General features: G+C 40.0%; 1 protein-coding gene across 3 annotated transcripts; it reads left to right on the top strand.

Moving 5' to 3' along the window:
* Positions 1–325: 325 nt before the first annotated feature.
* LOC116916065 (disheveled-associated activator of morphogenesis 1) lies at positions 326–19,261 on the top strand. Of its 3 annotated transcripts, none has more exons than XM_032921248.2 (19): positions 326–722; positions 11,516–11,758; positions 12,347–12,475; positions 13,401–13,490; positions 14,266–14,337; positions 14,520–14,747; positions 14,857–15,054; positions 15,181–15,462; positions 15,588–15,705; positions 15,788–15,920; positions 16,003–16,129; positions 16,210–16,773; positions 16,836–16,978; positions 17,039–17,200; positions 17,283–17,580; positions 17,654–17,715; positions 17,790–17,988; positions 18,054–18,224; positions 18,284–19,261. In XM_032921248.2, the coding sequence occupies exons 2-19, from the start codon at positions 11,714–11,716 to the stop codon at positions 18,590–18,592; spliced, it is 3,330 nt and encodes a 1,109-aa protein (XP_032777139.1). In that variant the 5' UTR covers positions 326–722; positions 11,516–11,713; the 3' UTR covers positions 18,593–19,261. The 3 variants fall into 3 exon arrangements, with proteins under 3 accessions (XP_032777139.1, XP_032777138.1, XP_045025643.1); XM_032921247.2 differs by lacking the exon at positions 326–722 and adding an exon at positions 4,142–4,308; XM_045169708.1 differs by lacking the exon at positions 326–722 and adding an exon at positions 7,230–7,618.
* Positions 19,262–21,322: the final 2,061 nt, after the last annotated feature.

The following is a 21,322-nucleotide window of genomic DNA, read 5'->3' as shown; positions in this document are numbered from 1 at the left end:
CGCCACCCTCATCTTCCTGAACGATATGAAAGTTTGTCTGTCGCGTCTGCGCAGCACAACATTTTGTTTCTAGCATCTCTTGAAGAGGGTCGCACAAGTATGTTATACCCTCGACGCACACAATAGCGGCCATCATGGTTTCTTTTTGGTCTCCCTTCCTCTCGTTCGGGGATTTTCCACCCTCCTCCATATATTCACCCTAGGGTTATTTGATTATTCTTCGTCCCTTTTCAACCCTCCCTCTATCCATGTGTCGAGAGAAAAAAGAGAGAAGGTGGGGGGCGTTTTACAACATTTCTTCTCTGCAGAATTCTGTGCCAGACTTTTCTCTCTGTCTCTCTCTCGTGTTGGCGCGCTCGGGCGGAGCGCCCGTTGTGTGTTGTGGCTAGAGAGAGCACAAAAAGTTGTCCAGTGTTTTCACAGGCTTCTCACCGAGAGGCTGCTCAGTCTCGTTCGACAACTATTTCTCGTAACAATTAACGGGTTTTTTTCTGTGTCATTGGATTTCTTTGTAGCTTAACCGTGTTTGAATCCAATGAAATAGTACAGAACATTTTTGGAAACCCTCTTGGATTATTGGCAGTCATCTTTGAAGCACGTGGCTTTCAGCAACAGTCGTCGATATGATCGACTTTACCTGAACGAGTTAATCATTTGACGTGTATTTTTTCGTGTGTTTAGTGATTCAGTGAGCCTGTTATCAAGCTGCCTTTCAATAACAGGTAAGATTTTACGTTGTTTAAAGTCGAAACTGTGAATTCGACCGTAGCTCAAAAGAGTGCCATCGTATAGGCATAGTAAAGAATATGGCGCGAAGGGACGTTGATCGCATCGACGGTTTTTCTGTTTACGGCGAGGCATGGCTAGCCAACGATTTCAAATCGCCGCATTAGTTCAACGGCATGCAAACGCCCGTCACCCAGTAAGGCAGCAGCTGTTGGGTTTTTGAGTGTGCTGTAACGATGGTCATCGGACGGTGAATCTACAGTACCCGACACACAAAATCACCAGGGAAACAAAAATAACTAAACCCTGGAAAAATGAAACTTGTCTGTATGTCTATCAGACGTTAATGATACATGTTTGTTCGTGTTCATCATTTATTTTTTAGAGATTTTCAAATTTTGTTGTTTAGTTCTCGATTGTCACGATAGACGTCAGCTTTCTTTAGGACATCAGAAGTAAACATCCCGAGTAGTTCATTCCCAACAATAGAACAATTGACTAGCAAATGTTTCTATTTATTTTCATGGCATTTTGATTGTTTTTTTGGGCCTTTCAAGAGGAAGTTAAAATTTTTAAGAGAATTGGTCTTTCGTCGCCCAGGACAATTTTAGGGGAGTAAATTTTCAAAAGGGGGGATAGGCCATCTGTTTTGTTTTTTTTTTTCTCCTGAAAAACATCTCGCGCATGTTTTTGTCTAATTCCATTCGACGACGACTGTCGTTCCGGACCAACTGGTCTGTCTAACTTCCCCAAGTTCCTTTATTTTTCTCTCCTACCGATGAGACACTTCCGTTTTCAAGTGACTTTGCTGATAAACATCTGACAAATCTTTTTGAGCAATCGTTTTTTTTCTAGAGGTGACGAACTCGGGTCTCAACTGTCAACGAAATAACATGAGAAAACAACGAGATATGTTTCTTTGGATGCATTTCATTTTTTGTTTCATCCTTACCCTATCAACAAAATGCGTTGCTTTTAACTGCTGCGTTGCACCAGTTCTCTCCCCCTTCTCCCGCTTTTTCTGAGTCAGCGCAATCCGATCAATACCGTGGCCACCTTGTACCAAATTTTGTTTTTACCCAGGGACGCCAGGACCTTCCGTTAGGATTACGCCACTACTACAAGATGCGTTAAAACGTATCGGATAACATCAGGGCGCCATCGTGGAGCCATTGATTAACAAAAATAACCCGTTGACGACATGGCTGGCCATTCAAAACTGCGCTTTTTCTTTTTTTTTAATGAAAAGATAAACTGCCAAGTTTTAAAGAGACACGTGTCGACATAGGAGGGAAAGGCCCAGACTTATTTCGGAAGATTTTATTTTTAAAACTTTTATTCGAGTAGCTCGTAAAATTTTTAGTAAATGAATAAAAGAAATGTTTTTTTTTTTCGGTAAATGAAATAAAATGTTGACTAAAAAGGTCGGCGGGATTAGCATAGGGACGAATCGCCTTGACGCATTGGGTGGTTTGTTGGTGGACTGCCGCCGAATGTTTATGACTCGAGCGACGCCCTGCTTTTTTTTCTTCTTTCATACGGTCCCTTAAGAGCCGCACAAAATTAATCCCAAAGCTAAAAAAGAAAAATGAAATCACCATATGAAAATAGAGAAACATGAAGGAGATGATACAATCGCAGATCCGGCTCACATTTCTTTTAAGGCTTAATTTTTGTTTATCCTCCTTTTCTTTAAATGGTTTGATGAGTTCACCGAAAAGGAGGTTGGTCTCAATTTTGGGGTGAAACCTTCTTTCCCATTTAAATTAAAAACACGTGATGAGCGCCCTCCAGAAAAAGAAAACTGTGGGCAGAAAGCGTTGCGCCAACGCTGTATGACGTCAGATTCGCGATAGACGATGAGAACTCGTCAAGAATTCACACATCGTCCTTGCAAAATGACTCATTTTCATTCTTGCAAGCGTGTCCGATTGCGTAATAATATCGACAGAAGGAGAAAGGTGAAGATAAATTCCATTTTCCGTGGTAAAACCACGAATTTCCATTTTAATAGTCATTGACTTTTTTCTTTCTTTGGTGGGAATAATTTCGCTACACGCGGAAATTCTCATTAACGACGTTGTAGAGTGGACAGCGAGTGTCCGGTATATTTTTAATGGGTAGTAGCATTTTTTTCTCTTCTCCCTCCAACTAACGGTTAGCGGGTTTACCGAATCACCCCTACACACACTGACGATGAAAGTCAAAGCCATTGCCCGGCGTGAGAGAATTCATTTTATTTTTTTATTTTCCTCTCTTTTCTGCTGTAACAGCGCGTGCGTGCAACCGCCACAGCCGGCCGGAAGAAATTAGGAAAATTTTTCCGAATAATCGTAGGATTTTATTTAAAAGAGGCGAAGGTTTTTCTTTTCGGTCTCGCATGGGTCGACTTTTAAACGATCGAAAATCACGAGGTAATTTTCGACACAGGTCGCGTGGTTTTGGGTTTTTTCTCTCTTGAAGTTTTTAAAAATTCACGACATGCGCAAAAGTTTTTCTAGCGCCTTTTGGTGAGATAACGTTACTTGTACCTCTTCACCAGTTCACCTGTCATTTGGCCAGTCGTGCAATCATACATGCGAGGTCGTGATGTTTCCCCCACCTCACACACATATTTTTTTTCTTCTTGTTTTGGGGGCCTCTTGCTTCCGTTGTTACCACCTCTTGAATAGTCGTCGGACGGTTGTAGCAATTGCCAATTCACCGTTGGTTTTTTTATTTAATTTTTTTTTTAACTTTTTGGTTAGTAGCGGACGATGCCGCATTTCCGACCCGTTTTTTTATTTCTTTGGTTAGCTAATATCGTTGTTCGTCCACTGGTTTTCTTTTGGCTTAATCACGAACGTCACGACTATCACCTTCCATTCGATTACCTTTCCGGCCTCTCCTTTTTTAACGTGTACAACGGGAGCACACAATCGACAGACTTAATCCGTGGGTGGGGCGATGGGGGAAAACAAAATTTAAGCCATCGATTGAATCGTTTGAATCAGGTGAAGCACACGCTGGCAGGTATTCCAGAATATTGTGGCAAAAAATGAAATAATAATACGTCGCTGATGACCCGACTGTTTTTGGTCGCCATAGGGCGATGGAAAATTACACGCAGGAATGAGAAGAAAAGAAACATGAACGAACGAAAGAGAATGGAGGGAAAAAAACAGCACGTTCGTTGTCCTTTATTTTTTTATTTTTTTAGATTCTTTTATTATTATATTATATATTTATTTTTTTTTAATACGGGGAAGAAGCCATGCTAGTGGTTGTTGCCACCGGCTAACTCTCAAGTAGTTCAGGTGGAAAAAAAGGCGACTTATTACGATAGACCTTACGAGACAGTACGAGCGGGGGAAAGGAAAGAAGACCGAACTGCGGGAGAGAAAGAAAAATTGTAAATCCGGGGCTTCACGTTCAGTTGGTCCCGAGCTGTCAACGGCACAGGATCATGTCCGTGTGTACGTGTCGTTAAAAGGGGACCTCTTTCTTTTCATTTGTTTTTCTCCCGTGTGGAATTTTCGCGTTTCATTCTCAACCAATCGTCAATCAAAGATGGATTTCCGATGGATTGACACGGTCCAAGAGGTAAACAATCTTGTCATTTTCCTTTTAAATGTAAATTAGTAATGCTCAGCATCGCTTTTGCCAAGTTAATTTTCGTGCCGATCATCCGTCCCGATTGAGGACGAGAAATCATCCGGGCCCGTCCATGTTATGAGGCGTTTTTCCTCTCATCCTTGTTTTTCTTGTATTCATCTTTGTGGTGTTCTGCCTGCTTAAGGCGTTTCACCTTGAAGTACACAGGGAGTAAAAAAAAAAAGGCCGTGTTTTTTTCTCTCTCTAGATGTGTGTCGGCTGTGTATACCTGACACGGTTGGCGGGCCGGCAACCTACCGACTGTTGAGCTGCTATATTGCGCTGCTTAATGTGTAATCACAACAGCTGCGGCGGCCTTCAACACCCCGCACAGAATCCACAGGGCAATGATTCTCTTTTTTTGGGAGTCTTTTGATCTTTTTTTTTTATGGACTTGAAGCGAAAGAGATTCTTTACCATAGGAATAGTTTATTTAGAGATTCAGAAATGGTTAGGTTGCACAACTGTTGTTTGCTACTCTACTGGTTCGAGCGTGATTTACTGTAATCACACAGTGCTAGCACGAACTGCGGCTCGAACCACCCCGCCCTAGCAAATTCAATATTTTTTTTTTATCGATTATGTGCCAGTCCCGCCGTAATAGGGCACAGGTACACGAGTTGCGCACGCGGAATGAATCGATTTGTATCCGATAGTTATAACATCTCCGTGCCAAGGTTGTTCTTTCTGCTCTTCTCGGCACAAGGTTGGATGTATAAATCAGAACCTGTTTAGCGACATTGCGTCACGTTTTTTTGGTCATGATGTGATGGTCCGAACCGAGGACGAATTATTACGAATCGATTTACTATTCACCTGCTCGAACCTCTCATGTGAACCTGATTTGAATAATGAACCCTAGCGGCCATTTGCCCAGGTTTCAAGTTGAAACAAAGATGAAACGGCATTTTCTTCTTAGCTTCATTTCATTTATCTGATTTGGCTGTGTATGCAGAGAAGTACAGTAGTTTGACACACAATTTTTGAATTTCATCATGACTGGGGAAAAGAATTCGTAAAACAGGATTTAAAAAAAGGACGGGAGATCTGAAAGTGGACGAGGTGCGGCCTTGCAATTCTCCGTAAGCAAGGCCACTTTGCAACAGTTCACAGAAGAGGATTCATCATCCGATAGTATGGAGAGGAGCGGGAAAGAGTTGGCTTCATATCTGACTCTCTAAAAATAAAATATATGAAAAAAAAGGACCTTCGACTGGAACATCTTTCCCATTTTTATTTCTTTTGTTTATTTGATTTTCATAGACTGCAGTGTCTATAACGTTTATTTTAGCCTTTTAAAAACATCTTTTAATAGCTACGCCCATAATTAATGAGCTAAAATTTCCTTCTGTCGTTTTTCTTTGTTGCTCCTTATATTCTTGTTTAATTTTTATTTATTTTTTAAGTCTCTTTTTGACTTCGTCTTACCTGTTCCTAAATCTTCCTTTTAATGGGCTGCCAGCAAGAGAACTCCAACTATTTGGGTGGGTTCGGGCTCTTTTTCTTTTCGGGAGCCATTGGAAAGGTCGAAAACAAAGAACGAACGAGAAAGATGAGAGAGGTTGCTGCCGTGTCCAATCCCGAGGTCTGCATAAATTTTTTTCCCCCCTTCGCTTAAGTTGACACAAATATGATGAACGTTTGTCGATATGATTCAAAATGATATTGAAGATTTCTTTTTTATTATTATTATTTAAATGAAAGATTTTTTTTCCCGGCTGCAATAAGCGAACGCGCGCGTTGATACACCTGATTCGCACGCTCCCTGTGGGCTCCTAATGCGGAAGGGCATGCTAGTGATTTTCTGAGTGCATCAAAACAAACTAGAAACGTTAAAGAATGCATTTATTAAATGTTTGCGTATTTATAAAAAAATATTTTTGTGTCTTGGAATTTTAAATTCAATGTTTTTTTTTGTTTACGTGTCGTGTGTTGATCTTTGGCGGTGCTAGTTGAACTTGATCAAAAGTTTGAAAGAAAGCCTTTGAATTTCGAATCAACAATGACGGGAATGAGGTGAAGCGTAAACTTTAGTGGGATAAAGAAAATTTTGTTAGTCGTGTGACTTTTTTCGTGCGAAAGTAATCCGGTTTTTGTTTAAGGTTTCGAATCAGCAATCTTGAGATACAATCTGAATAATGGATAATGACATGCAGGAATAACACGATTTTTCTTTTGTGTTTCCATTCTTCGTATAATGAAACTGGCAATAAATAAAACAGCAGCAACACCAAATACAAGAGACCAAGAATTTTACCTGCACATTTGGTTAGAAAACGATTGAGTTGCCGAGCAACTGGATTTTACCTTTCCATGCCCCTCTTCCTCATCCATCCTGCAAAGGAACTATTTAAATGTACCGCATTTAAATATCCCTTTGTAAGAAAACCATTCGTATTATGAGAGTTTTTCTCTTTCTCCAGGTAGAAGGAAACGCGAGCTATTTTGTAATTGAAGATTTGTTGTTGTTTGTCGAGTGGAACCTGTCGTACAGTGCGGTACCGTTACAGGTTCAACACGAATGGAACACATCGCACGCTAGAAAAACGTGTGTGAAAGAGGAAGTGATCAAATGTCCTTGCGTCTTTGCTTGCGGCCGGTCGTGACATTTGACACAAACATCGTTTACCTTTTGTCATTTTAACTTGGTTTCGACTTGCCTCCTTTAGCGATCTCTTCGTTTAAAACAAAAAAACAGAGGGCTAGCATTTCCATTTCAAAGTGAGAAGACGGCCAGTAGGCGGAGCTAGAGTCTGTGAACAAATCGTGAAAAGAGGAGGGAGGTTAAGAAAGGAAGAAGGTACTCTGTCGACTACTAGGCTACTACTGTCTTTACTAAACACTACGAGACTCTCTTTCGTCGACTTTGCAGTCACTATCCAGTAGCTCGCACTAAAAACAAGTGCCACCTCCCGAGGTTGTTGATCGTCTTTTCTTCTCTTGCCCGTGAGAAGACAGGAAGACGAAAAAAGTTTTTTTTTGTTTTGTTTTTAAACGCCGTGTCGCGTGTTGTGAACCCAAAGTCTTAAATGTTGACAGCGGCTTCCGTGTCGCTGTGATTTATTCTGTAGAAAACAGACAAACATTTTTTTTAAATCTTTTTAAAAGCTGTGTGTCCTGTGTTGTGATTCTTGCGGAGCTCATTTTGTCTTTTTGATTGAATCATCTCGGAATGGATACCAACAACAGCGCCGAAATTTCCGCCAATAGCGAATCGCGCTTCCGATTCGCCAATTATTATTTGCAATCCGGCAGTCGGGTAAAAAACAAATCTTATTTAATGGAACCTCAAATGGAATTTTCCTGGTTTACTTATTGTTTTGGACGAGATTTTTAATGCAACGATTGTTTTGTTTGTTATTTACCTTCCCACATTGCTTTTGTTTGTGTTTGGTTTGTGCTTTTCTGTGTTATTCGGCTCATTGCTTTACAAGCCGGTAGTCACGAGTGCACCGACTTTTCGTCCCGAATTGTTTCTTATCTCCTCCCCCACATCTTGTGCGATCCTTTCTTTCTCGACTTTCCCAACATTTCGAGGAGGGGGAAAGGCGAAAATAAGAAACCAAATCGCTTACCCCAGAAAACTATTTTAAATAGCGCGCGCCCCCTTCTTTCTCTTGTTACACGGCGAATGCGTGTAACGTACACGGAGATTGCTCTCAATAAAGCTCGACCCATTTCTCATTCTCTTGCCAATTGATTCGCTTTTGTTGTTTGCAAATCAACAGATTCTTGGCATACAACAAGATGCGACTTTTCGAATTTCTTCGTGCCTCGCAGCGACGCAAAGGTTTTCATCTTCTTGATGATCTACATAATGCATGGTCTCTCAATCTTGGTATCTGAACAGGTGGTTTGGGGGATGCCAGAGTAGGTTGGATAGACTCGTGTTAGCCCCCATTTTTTTCTTCTTCTTTCCCTTCCTGGAGGTCACATGCAAACGTGTGCTGTTGGTTTTTTCCTTCGGCATCGGGAAAACATGCGTTTTTTTCTTTTTCTTCTCTTCATCTTTAGCCATTTCGCGCGTTCCGCCGTCGTGACTCGCCGATTGCTTTTTCATTTTAACCCACACACACACACACACACACAGATGATTATGAATATGTTTCTTAAGAATAAAAGAAATCATCACGGTCGGGAAGGAGAGAAACAATGTGATGGAACAATCGTGAAGACAAAGGAAGGGAGAAGTCGGTGAACCGTTGAAAATTGGATTGTCGTCTTCATGCCTGGAACCACGAATTTCCAGCACCGCCCGTGACACGCGCGACAACTTTCGTGTCTTGTTTTTTTCTCAGATGGTCCATTTTTTCCCTTCTCTCCCCCAAAAAAGGAATAAAAAATAGTCAAGAGGTCACCACTTTGCTGCGCATCACACAACGGGTTTTCTATTTGAGGGGGGGTTGGAACGAGCTTCCAAATGTGCCGGAAGAGCCCTAGTGACAAGACAAGAAAACACACGAAAAACATGTTTGGAACGATCACGAATGTTGTTTTGCTTTTGGGAAAAGCTTTAAAAAAAAAATTGTGTACGTGTTTCTGGAAGCGGAGTTGTTTTTGTAACGCGTGTTCCAGTAGAAGAGGGGGACTTGGAGAAAGAAAAAAAAAAAAGAGACGGGATGTGGAATTTCGATTTGCGTCGACCGAGGTGGATGTCGTAGGAAGACGGCCGTCAATCAGGCCAACTAGATGGGCGGAGTTTCAAGTCGAAACCGGAAGCGCTTTGACAGTTTTTGTTGTTGCTTCGATCTATTTTGCCAAGGGAGGTGATTGAAGAAAGTGCGACGTCTTTTTGATCGACGCTGCCGAGAGATGAACTGTGCTGGCCAAATACTCGCTGTTGGGGTCCTTATGATCAATCTTTCATTTGTTGTTTTGCCATTGACTCTTCGAGGAAGAGAAAAGAGATAGGAAAGGAATTGAATAGCTTTTTTCGTGCGATACATCCGCCGTTTAGTTGCTGCTCCTACCGTTTTCTTTTTATTATCATTTTCCACCATTTTAAATGTTTTATGTGTTACTTGTTGCGCCAAAAGAAACATCCAACTGAAATCCACGTAGTTTGTCGTTAGTTAGCTTGGACGTTAAACGCAGTCGGATAGAAAAAAATTTTCCCTCTATTAAAAAAATCAAACTTCTATGCAAAGTTTTAAAAAGAATAAAAATAAATAGGCTGAAAGCTGGAACGTCGAACCGGAAAATATCTTGCGCTGGAGAGCACCCGTCCTCCCCTTCCCCCCATAACCATCTTCATTTCAGTCGAACGCCCCAAACTGAAAAGATCTAATTTTAACAAAAACGTTCCAGAGTCGTAGAGTCACTCACTTCGTCTCGCTCTTATTTTTCTTTCTTTCTATTTTTTCAGATATTTTTTTTTTTTAAGGGAATTGAAAATTTTAAAAAATTATGTTTTTCGATGAAGAATCCCCATTTTTTTTTTTTCTTTCCTGGTTTTCGTTTAATTTCGTCTTGAAATATTAATTACGAAAACATAAGATGATTTTGCTGCCCGGCCGTGCCCATACCTTTAAGTTGATGGAACTGGCATTCTGGAAGCCCCACCCTATAGAAGACATCTGTGTTTTGGTTTTGGGTTGCTCCCCAGAACTTCCGGAAGTCTGTCGTTTTTATCTTCTCAAGGGGTTGTGTCACGCCGGCACCGCTTTTGTTCTTTTCCCCCCTCCTTTTCTAACCCCTTCAGTCTTTTTTTCCTCCATGAAAATAAATAATAACAAAAAAGACATCTGCGTTGTCTCTTTGACCCAAAATGGGTTCCAGTTTTAGTTAACGGTTGACCGTGAACAACAGAAATATCGGGACAATGGTCTCGCTCCCAAATTGAACGAGTCCCCCATTTTTTTTTGTTGAATTCTTTGATACATTTTTTCTCGTTCGTGTCACGCAGACAGTATTACGGTCTCCGAGTCTCGTTTTTTTTTTTCTTTTTTCTTTGATAGCCATTACTCGGTGTATTTGTCCTTGTCCCATTCGATTCTTCGGGTTGCTGCAACTTTGTCCCGACGTACTACTACTGGTCTGCGATTGCTAACACTCGTGACTAATCGACTCGGCCAGCGAGATATAGAAAAATGTCGACATTGTTGGTCTCGTCATTTTGCAGCTCCCCCTGCAGCAGTTATCAGAGACATTCTTCTTTTGTTCTTTTTCGAGTAGGACGAATTTTTGTAAGTATTATACCCGATCGTACGTCTGGCCTTTTGTTATCCACCGTCTGACATGACCGACAAGTCTAGAAACCCCACAAACGCGTACAAAACAGAAAACGTAGATGCGCGCATAGTCGCTGAAGGCCACATTGGAATTACCACCTGCCATTAGAATTATCCGACTTTGAAATCGAGTGAGCCATTTTTCTTTTAGATGCGTAGATCGAAATTGCCTGTGGTCCGAATGGTGCATTAGAAACGCTTTATTTTTTGTATTTTTTTTTTTTAGAAATTTCACGCGTTGTGTAAGACGTGCTGTTAAAAGCCCCCCATTTTTCTTGTGTGTAATGTTGGGTTTCTTTGGTCCGTGTGCCCATTCCGTCTTGAATCACTTTGCGATTCGTGATCTTTTAACCGCCCCCTCTCCAACGTGAATAATACAGAACGTTTCCATCTCTCTCCTTGTAATGTGTTTTTGTACGTTTCAGTTCTGCTGTCCATTCGAGCTGTCCTCCCAAATGCGAAACAAAAGCCCGTCCTCCATGAAATCAATTTTTCTGTCCAAATGTTATACCACACACAAGTTCTCGTTTTGTGTGTGTCTGCGTGCCCTGTTCTTAAAGTCGGCGCTAAATGTCCGTCCTGGATGTTTTCTAGATATATCTTTTTGTTAAGAAAAGGGTGGGGGAGTGTGTTGGGGCGTGGAATGTCGGATCCATTGCATTTCGTTGCGGTGTTGGCTTCGTGAGTTGTAGCCCGGATGTTTTTTTTTTAGCCCGTCTGCGTCTATTTTCAATCACAAATGATGATGGGTGATTGCGCTTTCATGACTCAAGAAATTATGTTCCATCCCCTTATTTTTTTCATTCATTCATTCTTTCATCAATTCAGATTTAAATATTTTTATTGATTGTAATTATCTTATTATGATGGACGACACTGTTGATGTAATTATTAAAAAACAAACGTTTCTTTTTATTTTTTTACAGGTGGTTTCGTCCGTGTCTTCACGGCTTCACCTGAACCGTCTGTCGCGACCGGATTTGTCATTGGCTGATTTGAGCGCCAACTGGCGCCGTCGAGTGCGAGTGCCGCACCTGGCCGCTCCGCGCGTCGACTGGTCTGTAATCGGTTCCCGGCTACGTCTTGGCCTCTCGCGGGTCAAAGTTGAAGTACCCGCCATTAAAATGCCTCCCATCCGCAGCCGACGAGGATGGTGCGGTTGCTTCCAGGTTAGTTACATACGTTACGAAACAACAGCTTACCTGTCTACCCACCTACGGTTATTAATATACAAATATGCACGTACTCCGTACACCCCGTACCATTTGCCAGTCCCGAACAGATGACACCAAACAAGCCGATTGCGTGCTATCACACTATCACATTTTCTACGTGTAGTTTATACTGACCGTTGCCTTTTTTTTTTTACATTTTTAAGAAATTTTTCTTTTTTAAAAAAGGCATTTCAAAAAGTTTTCTTGTTCTTTGAAATAATATGCAGACAAAGAGTGATGCATTTCAATGTGTATGTTTTGTTCATGTAAAGAGATGTGTTGGAGCCCAGTAGGCGGCCCACCAGAAAAATGTGTATGTCTCCTCTATTATTTACTCGTCATTTAACCTTTGCTGATCCTTGCCATGTGTGTGATGGATGGATCCGGCCATCCTGTTTTTTTTTTTATTATTTATTTATTTTATTCTTTAAAAAAAAAAAGAAAAAAAAGTTCTCACATTATCGCTTTCTCCCCATCGTAAAATTTATCTCATTCACAGTATTTTTTAATAATTTTGTGTTGTGTTTCTATTTAAATAATTAGAAAGATGAACCACCCGAAATCACCTACTGTGTCGTCAACCAGAACGGCATGATGCACCTGCAGACCTTATCGCCCGCCCAGCCTATGCCGGAAGAAACAGAGTTAGATGCCAAATTCACCGAATTACTGGTAATTGAAGAAGAAAGATGGCATTTTTCAAAAAAACTTGTTATTTTCCCTTTTCCTTTTTGGATTCTATCGGACATCTTTCATGATCGATGGACGGTTTCATAATCATTCACTTGCGCCATTGCAAAGATATTGTGTGTGTTCTCGTATATCTATGATGAAAATATGATGATTTTTGCCCTACCTCTTTCGGCGTTTGTAACACGAACCCTTCATTAGCTAATTTCTTCTTTTTCTTCTTTTATCTTTTTGCGTTTTTGGTCTTTTCCTTATTCCCCGTTACGTTGCCGCTAGTTTTTCCACAATGGAAAGAGAAAAAGAACTAAAAAAATACGCCTATATCCAACTGTTCACCATCAAGTTCTTTTTCTGCGAAACATTTTGTTTTATTTTAATGTTTTTTTGTTTTGTTTTGTTTTTTGTTTTTTTATTTCTCATTTTTCATCATTTGAATGAGGTGCCGCCACAATCGTTTTGTTGCACAGCTCTCTTCTTTCTTCTTTCTTTTTTTTTTTATGTTATTTTTCGGTCATATCCATGCCGGACACTCCCGCCGCTAGCCGGTTCTTTGCATGTTTTATTCCATGCATATGATTCAATGCCTCACCCGTGTTACTTGTTTTATTATTGCTTGCAATAATTGGGTTGGGTAAAATTACACGTTTCGCGGCTGGTGGTCTGATGTTTCCCAGTCAAATTGGGGATGAATTAAATGCACACAAAAATAGAGATCTATCTCTTGTTATTATGAGCAACGTGTGCGATGGCCAGAAAATCACGACCGACGAAGCATTGTTTTCTTTTTTCCGTTCAAATCACACCAACAGGAAATCAGTCGTTTTGTTTGGAGTTTTTCTTTTTGTTCCATTTTATTTATTTATTTTAATGTTTATCTCTTCTTTTTTGTTTGTTTTTGTCTCTGTAGGAAGAATTGGATTTGACTCCACCCAATCGGGCGGCGATGTTGGCCCTACCAGCGGAAAAGAAATGGCAAATCTACTGCAACAGGAAGAAGGTAAAATTATATAGTAATGAGGACATCATCACCTTGATCACAAAGATATCCTTGTTCCTGCTCTTTTAAAAGTCTTTCACAGAATTTAGTCGCTTCTTCATCCGGTAGTCATTTCTATAAAAATCCCTATCTGAAATTGTGACTTTTCACGCCCGGTCGTTCAACAGGGAACCAGGAAATAGTTTTTTTTTTCCCCTCTCATTGCATGGATGATTTTCACGTTCCAGTCACTTCACCTTCCTTCCCATTATTTTTTTTTATTTTTCTTTTTAATAAAAAAAAATGTAGTTAGGTATTTCCTTCTTTAATCCGCCCTGTTAATCGATAGGCGTTGTTTTCATTGACAGATAATTTAAAATCCGAAGATGCCAAAACTTTTAAGTTTGTTGTTATGGTCGCGTGCTGTGACTTTCTTCTCGAGTTCCATTGACATTGGTGGGGAGGTTAAAACAGTTTTCTCTTTCGTTTTTTCCCTTCCAACTTTCCTTTTTGTTGTTGATTTGGCCGGTGAGCCAACGAACCCAAGGAGGGACTCCCTGTTGCGACTGAACGGGCAAAACAAGTGAATGATGACACGCGAGCGTACTGAAGTTTTTTTTTTCCTTTTTCCTATTTTAAGAACTTACTTTTTTTTTTAACCTTCTCTTTTTTTTCGAGCTCCTATTGCCTCATTTATTTGTTTAGACATTTAAAATTTGTTTTCCTCGTGAATGCAGATATGGTTTATTTGTTTTGTTTTTTTCGTCTTCTTTACTAATTCAACGTTCTTAAATAGGATCCTGGTCAAGAGTCTGACGTTTCTAATCCTCCTGAACACTACATCGCCAAAGTCAACAGTATAGCTCAGGTATGTGTTGACGGTAAAGAAAAGAGCGCGTTTAAAAATACATCGACACCACCGACGACGATGCTTGTGTGATGTACGACGTTCTAAAAATGGCTAAACTTTTCGTTTTAGCTTTGAGTTCATTTCTTCGTTTATTTAGTTGTTTTTTGGCTCTTTTAAACTTTTCTATGTGATTGGTTCAGTTGCCGTTCTCGGAAGATGATGCCGAAGAAATGAGGATCCGCACAAAATTGGTGGATAGCCTTAAGACGGCGCTAAGGACGCAACCCCATTCGTTCGTTCAGCGTTTCATCGAGCTGGACGGCTTGCCTTCGCTGTTGGGTGCCCTTGGCTCAATGGACGAACTGACGGCCCATTGCGGCCTTCATAATGCATATATTGGATGCGTCAAAGCTCTTATGAATAATTCAGTAAGATTGGCTCTTTGATTTTCTATTTTGTTACTTACCTGATTTTCATCTCTTTCGTGGGTTTTATTTATTTATTAACTTTTTTTTTTTTTCCTTTTTAAAATGTTAGACGGGAAGGGCTCACGTGCTGGCCCATCCGTCATCCATAAAAATCATTGCGCAAAGTTTGTCGGCTGATAATCCCAAAGTCAAAATGGCCGTTTTGGAGATTCTCGGCGCTGTTTGCCTTGTGCCGGGAGGCCACCGCAAGGTGCTGGAGGCCATGCTCCACTTTCAGGAATATGCCGGCGAACGGACACGATTTCAGGTACGCTAAAATAAACCGGGATTATCAACGGTTTATTACGAAGAATGAAAAACGTGAAAATGAGGAATTCAACTTAATTTGGTCCTCTTTATCTATATTTTACATGAACCACACAAATGAGCGCAGACCATAGTCAACGATCTCGATCGAAGTATCGGAGCCTATCGGGACGATGTTGGTCTAAAAACGGCTACAATGTCGTTTCTAAACGCGTTGCTCAATTACGGGCCAGGCGAGGATAACCTCGAATTTCGGCTTCACTTGCGCTACGAATTACTCATGCTTGGCATCCAGCCGGCCATTGATAAATTGAGAGCTCATGAAAACCAGACCCTTGACAGACATTTGGACTTTTTCGATATGGTCCGAGCCGAAGATGAAAGAGAATTGGCTCGGAGATATGAAGAGGTAAAAAAAAATAAAAAAATAAAACATCGTAAAAACTTTCTATCTACACACAAGATGACGTTCTTAAAAATCACTCAGCTGAATCTAAGGCTTTCTATTTTTAATAAAATATATTAAATAAATAGGTTCATGTCGATACGAAGAGTGCAACGAGCATGTTCGAATGTTTGAGGAAGAAATTAACACATACTCCGGCCTACCCACATTTTCTTTCGCTGCTCCAGCACGCCTTACTTCTTCCGCGTAAGTTGATTGACCTTCTTTAATTTCTGTTTCCACACTCGAACATATTGAAATTTATCTTATATTTGGGTCCATTTTCCAGTTGATTATGGATCCCATCCGTACCACTGGCTCATGTTTGATCGAATCGTACAACAGTTGGTTCTACAAGGAGAATCGAGTGAAGACATTGATGGCGCCCCATTGGAAATAAATGTGAAAGAAATTGTTCAATTGTGAGTATTTATTTATATTTTATACTTGGGCAATGAATCGAAAGAATATTTTAAATTCACATTTCAATTTTTCCCTTTTTAGGTTAGCTACCGAACAGGAATTGCTTGCTGCTCAAAACAAAGCCGAAGAGTTTGAAAAAGAAAATTGTGATTTAGTTAACATGTTGACACTTAAAGAACAAGAGCTTGACTTACGACTCCAGGAGAAGGTACGTAACATTTATTGACCAATGAATTCTTAAAGTAGAAAATAATAACACATTTGCGTGTTTGAATTAATCTTTTACAGGAGGATTGTGAAGCTGGACTAAATCGATTGAAAGAAAAGTTTGAACGCGAAACTGTTGCTCATATGGAAGCCAAACAGAAAATTGCGGATATGGAAACGTACCTTAACGAACTCGGACAGCAATTGCAGATGGTCCAAAAAGATAAAATGAAACTGGAACACATTCTCAATCACTCCGGGACCAGCATTCCCGACGACGCTAAAAACGGATTCAAAGATTTCAGTTTCAGTCCGCCACCTGGCTTGGCTAATTTTATGAATGGGAGCAAGGGTTTCGATAATTCAAAAATGCCTCCTCCTCCACCCCCTCCTCCACTTGCAGGTCCCCCACCTCCACCCCCACCTGGTTTTCCCTGCGCCATCCAGCCACCGAAACCTGTCGCTAAAAAAGACGTCCCGCCTTCCTCCGTGCCTCTCAAGTGCTTCAATTGGACCAAAATTCCCGACACCAAAGTCGCCGGCACTATTTGGACAGAATTGGATGAAGCCAAATTGTATAAGGTCATAGACTTGGGAGAATTTGATAAATTGTTCTCCGCTTATCAGAAGAACGGCTTAAATAACGTAAGAAATGACTTGTGTACTCATCCGAGCATCCATGTAATAACCGATTGTCCACCTTGTAGCATGAGGGCTCAACAGAAGATTTGCGCCAGATCACAACTGGTAAAATGAAGCAAAGAAACCTGTCGGTAGTCGATGGTCGCCGCGCTCAGAATTGCACCATTTTGCTGTCCAAGTTGAAAATGACGAACGAGGATATTATTCGGTAAACTACTTGTTTAGTTTTCCCTATTTGTCTGCCATTATCATTTCAAAATGGTTACAGAGCATTGCTGAGCATGGACAGTAAAGAAGAATTACCAATGGATATGGTGGAACAGTTGCTTAAATTTATCCCTACCAACGAAGAGCGGGCACTGCTGGACGAGCGCAGTAGTGATTTAGATTCTCTTTCGCGTGCCGATCGTTTCTTGTATGACGTTTCAAAGTACGTTCTGTCGCGAAAGCTGTTTTCTTCCTTCTATTGGTCGTCGAACGGCGTTGTTAATTGAACTTTGGTTTGATTGTAGGATTAGTCACTATGAGCAGCGCTTGAACACGCTATTCTATAAAAAGAAGTTTGCGCAGAGCGTCGGGGAGATGGAACCAAAAATCGTAGCAGTTATGGAGGCGTCTAAAGAAGTGGCACGCAGCAAGAAGCTCAAAAAATTGCTTGAGATCATTCTGGCACTCGGAAATTACATGAATCGCGGCCAAAGAGGCAACGCGGTCGGTTTCCGCATTTCCAGTCTCAATAGGTTGGCGGACACAAAGTCTTCGAAGAACACTACTTTGCTACATTACCTCGTCGACATTCTGGAAAGCAAGGTAAAATATTGATTTTTCATACTTAATGGTAAAACAAATTGGTATCAACTTGTGACGTCGTTTTCATTTGTAGTTTAAAGATGTGCTGAAGTTACACGAAGATCTGCCTCATTTGAAGCAAGCATCAAAAGTCAGGTGAGAGATTAAAATCGTTTTGAATGTTCCTGTTATTAGCAAGTACTAACTCCAAATTGAATTGTTCGGTCTAGTTTGGTTGAACTAGAAAAAGAAATGAATCAACTTCGGAGTGGTTTAAAGGCTGTTGAAAAGGAGTTGGAATATCACCGCACACAATGCCAGTCCACGACAGCTGGTGACCGATTTGTTCCGGCGGTCAAAGAATTCATGGCGTCTGCCACCTACAGGTTTTCTGATTTGGAAGATAAATTTCAAGACATGAAAAATAGGGTATGATTTCAGAAATGGCGTTTGAATGTGTTATAAGTAATTCATGTTGCCACATTTGGAGCTAGTTTGAAAAAGTGATCGGAACCTTGGGTGACGATCCATCGACCGCACAACCCGATGAAGTCTTTGGCGTGTTTGGTGTCTTCCTCAATTCAATGGCGGAAGCCAGGCAAGAAAATCTGGCCGCTAAGAAACGCAAAGACGAGGAAGAAAAACGACTCTTGCAGGAAGCAGATGTATAGTCAATTTTACATTATAGCAACAAACATCCATTATTCATTTCACTTTGATTTAGCTTCGCAAGCGGACTATTGATAGGAAAACGAGCAAAGAAGCCATGCTTAGTCGGGTGTCAAAAGGATTAACGATCGGAAATGGACAGAATGGAGGATCAAACGGTTGCCACGTGAACGGCGATAAAGGAGAATTTGACGATCTGATATCAGCGTTGAGGGCTGGTGACGTGTTTGGCGAAGATTTGGTTAAGATGCGCCGGAATCGCCGACGCGCCAACGGTTCTCCTCATCGCATAAGTCAGACTAGCAATTCTTCAGTCAGAGATTCAAGGGAAAACAGCAGGGAAAGGGCTCTGAACAGAAAATAAAAAGGTGTAAAGGGGACCATCTTCACCAAATGTACATTGTGTTGTAAGTGGGGCGAATAAGGTGTCTTCGATTTTCAGCGAACATATCACAAATTTCAATGTCGATCTACTAAACGAAATCCCAAAGCTTATTATTTTTGTATATAGAGCGCATTTTGAATTTTGCAAGAGTAGAATGTCGATTTGCAATTGTTTCCTTTGGATGTTTCAAGAATAATTCGGTTTTCGATAGTCAGTGGTAGAGTATCGCTTCAGTTAATTGTGAATTAAGAAGATAGGTTGACAGTTGATGTCATTTGCTGCTTTTGATCTGTTGTTCAATTTGACAGTTACTTTTTAGAATGTTGTACTTTCCCTTCTAGTCAGATGCTTTGTTTGTTTTTTCTTCCATTCTCTTCTGTTGTATCCTTTTTAAACAAGGATCTTATAAAGATTTTTTTTTTTTCATTCTACGTAAGGCAAGACAGGACCAGGATTCTTTGGCCTATTTGAATGCGTGTCTTACGTGTCGTGCCAAGGCCCACGGAGACGTCATAATAGCCGTGCACATTACAATATTCCGTTTCCTTACACATAAGGGCATAAATTATGTTGAAGTTAACATAGCGGCTTGAATTGTACATAATGTAAACCTAAAAGTCAAACGATGAATACATTAATCAAACAATCTAGAGTTGCTTGATTTCCGAATCAACTGAATGCACGTTAAAAGAAAAAAAAACCATAAGTTCCAAAATGAATGCCACACATGTTACTACGAAGGCGATTGCTTTGAACTGAAGCAAAATTTCTTATACAAAAAGTTCACTTTTAATTCGAATAACCAATAAAAACATTCCGAAAGAAAACCAATTTGATTTTCGACATCACCGTTTGATTTTGAATACAAATCATGTATTTGTATAGCAATAGTTAGTTTTAATAATTTGCTGCCCTTTTTAAAACTTAGTTTAAACGAAAAAGTTTTTCAATCAATTACCGTCGAATGGGGCTACTTTACACATGCGGGGCTACTTTACACACACAGGGGAAAAAACTGTTTTTGCGTGCAATTTTTTACCGAGTACTGCAAACTAACGGGAAAAGGGGTCGTTTTACTCAGCAGAGGTTCTAGTTTGTCACAACGTGTGCAAAAACCTCATAGACGCAGGGTAAAGAGTTGATTTCCTGTCAACAGTTTCATCGGGAAAACGTCACCCAAATTTGTTAAAAGTAAGTTGGCGTTTGTTTTCTACAAAATGTACATATTTCAATTTTTTTTTTTTTGCATTCGTTTGAAAACATCCTTTTAATAACAGTGTGTGAAAAAAATTGGGTGTAATGTTTGTAAGTGACTGGCAAACTACGTGTGTAAAGTAGCCCCCTGGTTTTCAACGTTTTCGGGGCTACTTTACACTAAAGGAACGGGTATGTTTCGTGCATAGGTCGGCTTGTTTTGTATAGGTCGTAACAGAAATTATCAGAAATTATCAGAAATTTTTTTACCAATGCATTAGTCATATGGTAGGCAACACAAATACAAAAAAAATCTGAAATCCCTAACGGCGTTTTTTAGTTGCGAATTTTTTTCCCCGTCAAAACCATAAACTTTTATGTTTTTAATTTTTTGTGGTCGCATCAACTCAGTATTTTACGGATTTTTTTTCATGAGAAGAATACTGGCGTGTAAAAGTAGCTATTGTAAAAAATTCGTTGGAAAATTCCTACCCGTTAGCGATTTATTGAACAACTTTGATTTTTTCTCTCAATTCCCATAAGGAATGCATTGCTGTGTAAAGTAGCCGCATGCGGGGTAACTTTACACACCCATTTTCATATGCTTGTATCAGCCCTACTACAACAGATATCGAGATGGGACAAATGCAGGTGAATTCGTCATCTCTTTTTCTATAAACGCTTTTTTCCGCTTTAGTTTTACTAGATCAGTACAGAATTTATGGTAAAAAAACTGCGAAAAATTGGCATTTGTTGTGTAAAGTAGCCCCAGTATACGGTAATCGTTTTTTGGATAAAACGGAATCAGAGTCGCAAACATCTGGAATTAGAAAAACCCAAAAACTAAGTTTTAAAAAGGGCAGCATATTGTTTTCGCTTTTTTTAAACAGGTGGTTTAACGAGAAAACCAACAACTTAATCGAAATCAACGTTCAATTCGGCTTATGTCGTGTGATTTTTGGAGAATTTCAAGAGATGTCGTTTTTCGCTGATTTTGACAAAAGTGGGAAGGCTAACCCACATGGAAAGTTCCCACTTTTCCATTTTTGACCAAATTTCAACTTTCGCTTAAAATACATGATTTCGATTCAGAATTGAGTGAAAATCACGAAAATCAGGTTTATTTTTCTATTGATCTTATAATATTTTATTTAAACGTTAAAAACCATAAATTAAGTTGGTGTGCTAACAGCACTGTTTTCGTTAATTTTTAAAACGGCTGGTTTGACGAGAAAACCAATGACTAAATCGAAATCAGCGTTCAATTTCGATTATGCCGTGTGATTTTTGGAGAATTTTAAGAGATGTCGTCTTCGGCCGATTTTGACAAAAGTGGGAAGGCTATTGTATATAGTATTTTGGCTCTTCCCACTTTTTCATTTTTGGCTAAATTCTAAATCTAATTTAAAACACATGATTTCCATTCAAAATTGAACCACAATCACGAAACGCAAGTTCTTTTTAACGTTGGGCTGATCGTTTTTAAAATCAAAGAAAACCAAGTGCTGTAAGCTT

The sequence above is a fragment of the Daphnia magna genome, linkage group LG2 (assembly GCF_020631705.1).
Source record: "Daphnia magna isolate NIES linkage group LG2, ASM2063170v1.1, whole genome shotgun sequence".
In the NCBI taxonomy this organism is placed as follows: domain Eukaryota; kingdom Metazoa; phylum Arthropoda; class Branchiopoda; order Diplostraca; family Daphniidae; genus Daphnia; species Daphnia magna.
The sequence above is the reverse complement of the archived record's forward strand: the minus strand, read 5'-3'. Positions and strand labels throughout refer to the sequence as shown.

Bases quoted from the DNA above. Each gene is read 5' to 3' on its own strand.
- LOC116916065 (XM_045169708.1), top strand. From the start codon at position 7,532: ATGGATACCAACAACAGCGCCGAAATTTCCGCCAATAGCGAATCGCGC. The intron at 14,338-14,519 runs GTATGTGTTGAC...TGATTGGTTCAG, and splicing joins AAGTCAACAGTATAGCTCAG to TTGCCGTTCTCGGAAGATGA. The intron at 14,748-14,856 runs GTAAGATTGGCT...TTAAAATGTTAG, and splicing joins AAGCTCTTATGAATAATTCA to ACGGGAAGGGCTCACGTGCT.